The 10,738-nt window shown below is 45.7% G+C and overlaps 1 protein-coding gene across 1 annotated transcript; it reads right to left on the bottom strand.

Annotated features, from left to right (window-relative positions):
- Positions 1-357: 357 nt before the first annotated feature.
- Positions 358-9,788, bottom strand: donson (DNA replication fork stabilization factor DONSON; the record flags this gene model as incomplete). The annotated part of the gene is made up of 12 exons (XM_079237007.1): positions 358-683; positions 1,135-1,265; positions 1,368-1,437; positions 1,939-2,137; positions 4,881-5,021; positions 5,233-5,359; positions 5,663-5,765; positions 5,835-5,910; positions 6,205-6,383; positions 8,816-9,016; positions 9,108-9,191; positions 9,372-9,788. The coding sequence occupies 12 exons, from the start codon at positions 9,786-9,788 to the stop codon at positions 543-545; spliced, it is 1,869 nt and encodes a 622-aa protein (XP_079093133.1). The 3' UTR covers positions 358-542.
- Positions 9,789-10,738: the final 950 nt, after the last annotated feature.

Below are 10,738 nucleotides of genomic sequence, written 5' to 3'. Positions count from 1 at the left end.
CAAAGTTCAGTGAAAAGCAGTCAGTCTCTCCCCTGATCCTCTGCAGCTGTGCTCACTTCCACCCCTCCCCCACAGACAAACTCGCCGCTATACCATTACCGCAATGGACTGCAAAGTGCCGCATGTCATTGGAAAGCTACCCTTCTTAGCGTTCAGAATCCGTTGGAATTACTCGTAAATACTCTGAGTTACGGCGATCTTGGCTTTGCATGTTACTTTGCTCCGTACTAAAAGAGTTAACCAGATGAACCACACAACCCTGAATATTCTCAGAATACAACCTCACAACTTGTGATAGTACAACAGTACTTTAATAAAACTAAAAGTAGTTAAAACTTTGTTTACACAAGCCAACTAATGATGCATTTATCAATATCAAAAAACAAATTGAGAACAATATGACCATGGGTTAGGGTTAGGGTTAGAGCACAGCTGGAGAAGAGAGATTACACACAGTGGGCAATTGCAACATTTTTGTAGACCATTACAAAAGAAACACTCCATCCTGGTTCTTCATGAGTCGGGAGGCTCATCTCATGGAGTCAGTTCTTCCACATGTAGCTGTAGTTGCTCATGTTGATGTGAGTCAGAGCCGTCTTGCCCAGGCTGGAGGGCTGCTGGAGCTGCTGGAGGGAAGCCGGATGGAGACCACAACCAGACAGGTCCACGGAGCCTCCAGAGCACTGCAAACACACAGAGAGCACTGAGAGAGAGCAGGCCTTCTTTAACCTCTATATAGATATATCTCATCAGTAGTTTTAATTAAACGGGTCTAATATCAGTTTCACATTACTGTGAACACATCTCCTTCAAACTGCATTTATTAAAGTTTCTAGCCAAAGCCTGCATTTTACAAGATGAACACATCCTGATAACATAATTTATCTTCACCCAATTCTCCCTTTTACAGAGTAGAGCTTGAACGCGTCATAATGTACCTCAAAGGAACCTCCATACGTTAGCTATCGAGCTCTCCTGCCAAAGCAAAGCAGCATTCATGCTATTATTGAATTAAAAAGGTGAGGATGGAAGCGTGCCGTCGTCTGTGCTCCCATTGGCTTACGGGGCTCAACCTGACCTACAATGGCCATAGTGCCCGGTACAGGAAGTCATGAGAGCATACGTCTGCCTCACCTGTCGCTTGGTGGTGTGTGTGTTCATGACAGCGGTCGGTGTGTGAGTGTAAAGAGCAGCGGAGAAGTTCCCTTTCTGTGCAGGCCGGAGGAGGGTGGTGACGCTGTGGAGGGAGGAGGGGAGGATGGGTCCTAAAGGAAGGATGGAGAACGGGTTCAACATCACATCAACGCCCTCAAACAGCACAGCAGCGCTCGACCCGCTTCTGGTTCAGGGATAAAGGAGATGTGTACCTGTGATCTCTAGACTGCTGATGTTCTGGAAGGTTGAACCAACCTGGCTCTTCACGTTCACACTGCGGGCCTGAAGAACACACTCAGGTTCACACACACTTTGACCAATGGGTTCAGGACTTTAAATGTCCATGACAAACATTTAGTGAAATCTGGGTGTGAACAGTAAAAAGTGAGTAAATGTAGTATTTAAACTAACAATGAGAACACAAAGCATACAGTAAACCTTAAATGACACAAATGAATGAGACAATAGTTTGATTAAAAGAATAAACATTTATATAGATGCCTGTATGTATGCCTGCTTATATTCTGAGTCTTTCTTTTAAAAGCATATTCATTATTTCAAACTCAGCGTAAATGAACGTCATAAACACATGAATATAACACATTTACATGACTTTTACTAAACTTTGGGGATTTTATTTTTTTCAAGGACTTTTCCAGGCCTAGAAATAACCATTTTAAAATTCCATGACTTTTCCAGGTTTTCCATGACCATAAGAACCCTGACAGACTCAGACAGTGTGAGTGAGTGAGTGAGTGAGTGAGTGAGTGAGTGAACACACACCTTCAGCGTGTGCATCGTAGCTCCTCTGAATGCGCTGGGAGCCAGCAGTGTTGGGGGTAAGCCAGCCTGGGAACCCGCTGCAGCCACCAGACTCTTACAGTTGATGAGGAAGTTGATGAGGGTGAAGGTGTGCGGGCCCTCCACACACACCACGGACTCCGGCTTGTGGTCCAGAGACACCGTCTGACCTTCCCTGTGACTGCAGCAGAGGTCAAGGAGCTTCGGCTGGTCAATCATGACATTGGACACACGTCTAGAACGAGTTCAGCGTATGAAACACGTCTAGAACGAGCTCAGCGTATGAAACACGTCTAGAACAAGCTCAGCGTATGAAACTCGTCTAGAACGAGTTCAGCGTATGAAACATGCCTAGAACGAGTTCTGCGTATGAAACACGCCTAGAACGAGTTCAGCGTATGAAACACGTCTAGAACGAGTTCTGCGTATGAAACATGCCTAGAACGAGTTCAGCGTATGAAACACGTCTAGAACGAGTTCAGCGTATGAAACACGTCTAGAACGAGTTCAGCGTATGAAACACGTCTAGAACGAGTTCAGCGTATGAAACACGTCTAGAACGAGTTCAGCGTATGAAACACGTCTAGAACGAGTTCAGCGTATGAAACACGTCTAGAACGAGTTCAGCGTATGAAACACGTCTAGAACGAGTTCAGCGTATGAAACACGTCTAGAACAAGCTCAGCGTATGAAACACGTCTAGAACAAGCTCAGCGTATGAAACACGTCTAGAACGAGTTCTGCAGTATGAAACACGTCTAGAACGAGTTCTGCAGTATGAAACACGTCTAGAACGAGTTCAGCGTATGAAACACGTCTAGAACGAGCTCAGCGTATGAAACACGTCTACAACGAGTTCTGCAGTATGAAACACGTCTAGAACAAGCTCAGCGTATGAAACACGTCTAGAACGAGCTCAGCGTATGAAACACGTCTAGAACGAGCTCAGCGTATGAAACACGTCTACAACGAGCTCAGCGTATGAAACACGTCTACAACGAGTTCAGCGTATGAAACACGTCTAGAACGAGTTCAGCGTATGAAACACGTCTAGAACGAGCTCAGCGTATGAAACACGTCTACAACGAGCTCAGCGTATGAAACACGTCTACAACGAGTTCAGCGTATGAAACACGTCTAGAACGAGTTCAGCGTATGAAACACGTCTAGAACGAGTTCTGCAGTATGAAACACGTCTAGAACAAGCTCAGCGTATGAAACACGTCTAGAACAAGCTCAGCGTATGAAACACGTCTAGAACGAGTTCTGCAGTATGAAACACGTCTAGAACGAGTTCTGCAGTATGAAACACGTCTAGAACGAGTTCAGCGTATGAAACACGTCTAGAACGAGCTCAGCGTATGAAACACGTCTACAACGAGTTCTGCAGTATGAAACACGTCTAGAACAAGCTCAGCGTATGAAACACGTCTAGAACGAGCTCAGCGTATGAAACACGTCTAGAACGAGTTCAGCGTATGAAACACGTCTACAACGAGCTCAGCGTATGAAACACGTCTACAACGAGCTCAGCGTATGAAACACGTCTACAACGAGTTCAGCGTATGAAACACGTCTAGAACGAGTTCTGCGTATGAAACACGTCTAGAACGAGCTCAGCGTATGAAACACGTCTAGAACAAGCTCAGCGTATGAAACACGTCTAGAACGAGTTCTGCAGTATGAAACACGTCTAGAACGAGTTCTGCAGTAAGAAACACGTCTAGAACGAGTTCAGCGTATGAAACACGTCTAGAACGAGTTCAGCGTATGAAACACGTCTAGAACGAGTTCAGCGTATGAAACACGTCTAGAACGAGTTCAGCGTATGAAACACGTCTAGAACGAGTTCAGCGTATGAAACACGTCTAGAACGAGTTCAGCGTATGAAACACGTCTACAACAAGCTCAGCGTATGAAACACGTCTAGAACAAGCTCAGCGTATGAAACACGTCTAGAACGAGTTCTGCAGTATGAAACACGTCTAGAACGAGTTCTGCAGTATGAAACACGTCTAGAACGAGTTCAGCGTATGAAACACGTCTAGAACGAGTTCAGCGTATGAAACACGTCTAGAACGAGTTCAGCGTATGAAACACGTCTAGAACGAGTTCAGCGTATGAAACACGTCTAGAACAAGCTCAGCGTATGAAACACGTCTAGAACAAGCTCAGCGTATGAAACACGTCTAGAACGAGTTCTGCAGTATGAAACACGTCTAGAACGAGTTCTGCAGTATGAAACACGTCTAGAACGAGTTCTGCAGTATGAAACACGTCTAGAACGAGTTCAGCGTATGAAACACGTCTAGAACGAGCTCAGCGTATGAAACACGTCTACAACGAGTTCTGCAGTATGAAACACGTCTAGAACAAGCTCAGCGTATGAAACACGTCTAGAACGAGCTCAGCGTATGAAACACGTCTAGAACGAGTTCAGCGTATGAAACACGTCTAGAACGAGTTCAGCGTATGAAACACGTCTAGAACGAGTTCAGCGTATGAAACACGTCTAGAACGAGTTCAGCGTATGAAACACGTCTAGAACAAGCTCAGCGTATGAAACACGTCTAGAACAAGCTCAGCGTATGAAACACGTCTAGAACGAGTTCTGCAGTATGAAACACGTCTAGAACGAGTTCAGCGTATGAAACACGTCTAGAACGAGTTCTGCAGTATGAAACACGTCTAGAACGAGTTCTGCAGTATGAAACACGTCTAGAACGAGCTCAGCGTATGAAATACGTCTAGAACGAGCTCAGCGTATGAAACACGTCTAGAACAAGCTCAGCGTATGAAACACGTCTAGAACGAGTTCTGCAGTAGGAAACACGTCTAGAACGAGTTCTGCAGTAGGAAACACGTCTAGAACGAGTTCAGCGTATGAAACACGTGTGACGGCGTGTGAGAGAAGCAGAGGATACAGTTGCATGGTGATGCTGTCTGGCTTCTTGATTTTGTCCTGGATGCCCATCTCCTTCAGCCAGGAGAAGCCTCCATCTTCATTGTCATGCTCTCCTTCATCGCCGGCCTGACTCGCCTCTCCCTCTTTGAGCTCAGAACACCTACAATTCAAAATGATGATCCACAAACATAATGAATGTCTATCACATGGTTCCATGGCAGACATTGAGGTTCAGTGCAGCAGGTTTGGTGTGCTGAGGCGGATCCTCAGTATCACATGTGGTCCCTTACCCAGCGCTACAACATCACTACCTGGATTCTTCACACACATACAATCACAAGTGTGATATACAGTGGGGACAACACACTTACTTCTGCTGCTCTTCCTCCTTCTCCTCCTCCTCCTCTTCCTCCTCCTCCTCCTCCTCCTCCTCCTCCTCTCCGTGTTGCTCCCTGCTGTTCCTCCTCTCCTCCACTAGAGGGAGACTGAACTCTATCCCTAAACAGGACCACAAGACAAAGAGCCACACTGTAATCATCCATGATGCAGTCTCACTGAGGGTGTAAAGCCGACTAGGTACTTTATATGTGTAGAAATTAAGCAGTCGCTGCTTTGGTCAATCAGGAACTAAATGAAAAAACAGATAACAGATTTGCAGCCTCTCTTGCTGATTTCATTCAACAGCTGGGTCTGTGCCTTTAATCCGTGTCCCCCACAAGTGGTTTGAGGTGGCAGCATGAGCGAGTACCTGCTGACAGGAAGTAGAAGTGTAGGATTTGAACTGTCTAGCTGACGCCTCACCTTCAGCCTTCATGGCCTCCCTGAGGCCCCGGGTCGTAGGGGAGATGAAGGCAGTGACGCTGCTGGAGCCCCCGAGACCGGCCGCCCTGAACAACACGGTGAACTGACAGAAGAGACCCGTTAGATGGCTGAGCTGTCCATGTGGATAGCCTCAAACAGCTGGAACACCCACCTGATAGGAGCACAGGTAGAAGTAGGGACACAGCCGGGCCTTCAGCAAACTGTAGAGAGACGACAGACTCACGGACCTGAAGGAGGCCAGAGAACAAGGCTGAGGGTTTCTGTGCATGTTTAGTCCCATTCAGACGACACGAGTCCAGGCTACAAAATACCCAAGTCACGCTGCAGGTCAAACTGAAACGACACAGCACTCTGTAAACCTCTTCAAGACATAGTTAGTACCAGTGTTCCCCCTCCGCATTTAGGGTTCTCAGTGTTTCCTCTAGGTTTACAGCTTGGAGGGGGCCAAGGCGTTTTCGAAGCGGCTGCACTTTTAAAAGAGTCTCTCTCTCTCTCTCTCTCTCTCTCTCTCTCTCTCTCACCATTCGCTCATGAGACTCTGCTGCAGCGCTGCGTCTTGGGCCCAGGGGGCGCTCTTCCCAGCAAAGCTGCGCTCGGCGTTGATCCTGGGGAACAGGGGCAGCCAGGCCAGGGAGGGGTGCTGCCAGTAGACCAGGCTCTGCTGGAAGGCCGCCCGCAGGGAGGAGCAGCAGCTGGGATCCTGCAGGGTCCAAAGACCGTTGTGTTAATGCAGCAACGCGTTACTTGACTGAGGCGTCGACCGCTGTGTAACACAGTGCTTACTACTACATACAATAGATATTTAAACCCTTTTTTTAGGAGGATCGTTTCATGTTTCCTTGTTTTTCTTGCAGTAAAGGAATTTGAATATTGCCCAACAATAGCTATTAACTATTACGATCAGTGTAGTGAAGTAAAAAAGTACAATATTTGCTTCTGAGATGTAGTGGCCTAAAAATATTAAGTTACATAAAATAGAAATACTCAAGTTAAGTACAAGTACTTCACATTTACTTGATGGTTTAACTTTATGTGGGGCCGACATTAACATTAACACTGGACATGGACCCCATATTCTCATTTGTTTATCATTTTCATTGATTGTTAATTGTCTGGCATCGGTTTGTGTATCTGCAAGGGAGGTTTGAATGATTAGAGAGGTTAATGTTGGTTACGAGGATTAAAGGCCAGGCAGGCACTCTTTGTTTGGGAGAAACTTACACTGGCACCCTTCAGTAGTGGACGAGAGACGCTCAGTGTGCAGCGGGTGCTGATCAGAGTCTCTCTGTACTGTCGGTAAAGCAATTCTTAAAACCCAAATCACGCCTGATCTGTGTGCAACATTTAGAATGGACACATGTTCTTGACCCCTGAACGCCAGCGATGGAGGTTCACCCACCAGTCTGACAACTGGTGCACAGCAGCACGTGACACTCTGTGACATACCATGACGACATGTTTACTAGTCTCTCTCTCTTGTGTCATAGTGAAGGTAAAGACATGAAGACATGTTTACTAGTCTCTCTCTCTTGTGTCATAGTGAAGGTAAAGACATGAAGACATGTTTACTAGTCTCTCTTGTGTCATAGTGAAGGTAAAGACATGAAGACATGTTTACTAGTCTCTCTCTCTCGTGTCATAGTGAAGGTAAAGACATGAAGACATGTTTACTAGTCTCTCTCTCTTGTGTCATAGTGAAGGTAAAGACATGAAGACATGTTTACTAGTCTCTCTCGTGTCATAGTGAAGGTAAAGACATGAAGACATGTTTACTAGTCTCTCTCTCTTGTGTCATAGTGAAGGTAAAGACATGAAGACATGTTTACTAGTCTCTCTCTTGTGTCATAGTGAAGGTAAAGACATGAAGACATGTTTACTAGTCTCTCTCTCTCTTGTGTCATAGTGAAGGTAAAGACAAGACGACATGTTTACTAGTCTCTCTCTCTCGTGTCATAGTGAAGGTAAAGACATGAAGACATGTTTACTAGTCTCTCTCTCTTGTGTCATAGTGAAGGTAAAGACATGAAGACATGTTTACTAGTCTCTCTCTTGTGTCATAGTGAAGGTAAAGACATGACGACATGTTTACTAGTCTCTCTTGTGTCATAGTGAAGGTAAAGACATGAAGACATGTTTACTAGTCTCTCTTGTGTCATAGTGAAGGTAAAGACATGAAGACATGTTTACTAGTCTCTCTCTCTCTCTTGTGTCATAGTGAAGGTAAAGACATGAAGACATGTTTACTAGTCTCTCTCTTGTGTCATAGTGAAGGTAAAGACATGAAGACATGTTTACTAGTCTCTCTTGTGTCATAGTGAAGGTAAAGACATGAAGACATGTTTACTAGTCTCTCTTGTGTCATAGTGAAGGTAAAGACATGAAGACATGTTTACTAGTCTCTCTCTTGTGTCATAGTGAAGGTAAAGACATGAAGACATGTTTACTAGTCTCTCTTGTGTCATAGTGAAGGTAAAGACATGAAGACATGTTTACTAGTCTCTCTCTTGTGTCATAGTGAAGGTAAAGACATGAAGACATGTTTACTAGTCTCTCTTGTGTCATAGTGAAGGTAAAGACATGACGACATGTTTACTAGTCTCTCTTGTGTCATAGTGAAGGTAAAGACATGAAGACATGTTTACTAGTCTCTCTTGTGTCATAGTGAAGGTAAAGACATGACGACATGTTTACTAGTCTCTCTTGTGTCATAGTGAAGGTAAAGACATGAAGACATGTTTACTAGTCTCTCTCTCTTGTGTCATAGTGAAGGTAAAGACATGAAGACATGTTTACTAGTCTCTCTTGTGTCATAGTGAAGGTAAAGACATGAAGACATGTTTACTAGTCTCTCTCTCTCGTGTCATAGTGAAGGTAAAGACATGAAGACATGTTTACTAGTCTCTCTCTCTTGTGTCATAGTGAAGGTAAAGACATGACGACATGTTTACTAGTCTCTCTTGTGTCATAGTGAAGGTAAAGACATGAAGACATGTTTACTAGTCTCTCTCTCTTGTGTCATAGTGAAGGTAAAGACATGAAGACATGTTTACTAGTCTCTCTCTCTTGTGTCATAGTGAAGGTAAAGACATGAAGACATGTTTACTAGTCTCTCGTGTCATGGTGACGGCGTACCTGCAGTCGGGGTGGCAGAGTGCTGAACTGAGCTCTGCAGTGGTGCTGCAGCCCGAGCGCCTCCTCCTGGGCCTTGGGGTGCTGGGCCCAGGACAGGGTGAGCGGGGAGGTGAAGAGCAGGCGGGTCTTCAGGCTCCAGTCGGCCGGGTACTCGGTGCAGACGGGAGGCGCGATGGAGGCCGGGGCGATGGGCTGGGGACTCTGAGGACAAGGGGAGTATTGAAGCACTGCAACAAGCCGCTCTCAAAGATACGACCAATCACAGGGCAGCAAGTACAGAAGCGCATCACACCTTCAGCAGGGGGCTCTTCACGTCTTCCTCCTCCTCCTCTTCTTCTTCTTCAAAGAGAGAGTCGTCTTCAGAGAAAGTGAGACGCTTCACCAGCAGAGGACAGGAGAGTATTAAAATGACACATCGGTCTAATGAGACATGAACACACACACACACACACACACACACACACACACACACACACACACACACACACACACACACACACACACACACACACACTAACAACAGGGATATGGCCGCGGTGACGTCACTGTACCCCACCTGGCTGGAGCCCCGGTGCTCCCGTCGCTCGGCCTCGGCCAGCCTCTCGCTGAACGGCAGGCCTCCCGGCAGGCCGCCCTGCTCCTCGGTCGTCCTGGAGGAACTGTCCACGGCCTCGACATGGCCGTCCTCGTTGTAAACGAGCCGCTTCTTGTTGGGGCTGAACGTGTTCTCGATGCTAGCGAACGGGTTCCTGCGCTTCCCCCCTCCGGAGCGGCTCTGGCTGTGGAACAGCGGGCCCGGGGAGAAGGGCCGGACGCACGCCCGCGGGGAGTCGCTCTGTCCCGGGCTGCCCGCAGAGGTCTGGCCGCTCGGACTCGAGGAGACGCCGGCGTCGCTGCGCGTTCTCTTTCGCCTTAGTCGCATGATGTCCGCCGGCCGCTTGAAGCTGGGCGAGTATCCTTCCTGCTTCTCCATCCCGAGGAGCCGGTCTGGAGCCGGGTCTACCGCCGGGACAAAGAGCTGCTGGACGGCTGCTCTGCTCGTTGCGCCGTCACTACTTTATGAATTTGGCGCGCGGCGTGCTGACGTAACGGATCCTCGTGTGTTGCGTTTGCGTGTAATAGAAAAAAACCGGGAAATGGGACTCCGTTCTCAGAAGGGAAATCAACCACTTTCGAAATAAAACGTTTGCATGTTTCACCACGCAAGAGACTGCATTAAAACGCGATATGGAAATAAATCACATCGTTGTTCAATTGTAATTAAAAATGCAAACGACTGTTTGTATTACTGTTTTAGTATTAATGTATTACTGTATTACTGTTTTAGGGTTTATTGTGTATTACTTGTTGTGTCTCTCGTGAGCACTTTACCTGTCTGCTGCTGTCATCCTGCAGGACTAATACAGGAATATCTTATCTTAAATGAACCGATTTAAATAATGTTCTTAGTGTTAAGAATGACTATGACAAGCTGAGCAACTTTTTATCAATTATCTCCTAATCACTTGTAATTAATTAATTAATATTTAATTCTAAATAAAACGCATTAACAGGAAAGCCATTACTTCTCAAAAACATATTATTCAATATATTTGATTCAAGTTTATGCTATTTCTATTTAACAAATATTATAGGTTATTTGACTTTTTAAAATGGACAACATATTTGTCATGTTGTCTTAATGGCACCTTCCTAAACACCTCAAACGCAGTGCAGTGGATTATTAGTATATTATTATTATTATTATTATTATTATTATTATTATTATTATTATTATAGTTTGTAGCAATACTTTGGTGTACCAAACCATTCCACTTAACTGACTTTGAGCACAACTGCACACCAGCACATGGTTTGGTAGTACATCTCAAATATAAATACATGTGTTGTCATTGCATCACCCTCTGTCACAGTGATTAATAC

The sequence above is a fragment of the Taurulus bubalis genome, assembly GCF_910589615.1.
Source record: "Taurulus bubalis genome assembly, chromosome: 21".
In the NCBI taxonomy this organism is placed as follows: domain Eukaryota; kingdom Metazoa; phylum Chordata; class Actinopteri; order Perciformes; family Cottidae; genus Taurulus; species Taurulus bubalis.
Note: the sequence above shows the minus strand (reverse complement) of the source record. Positions and strands in the feature narration are given on the sequence as shown.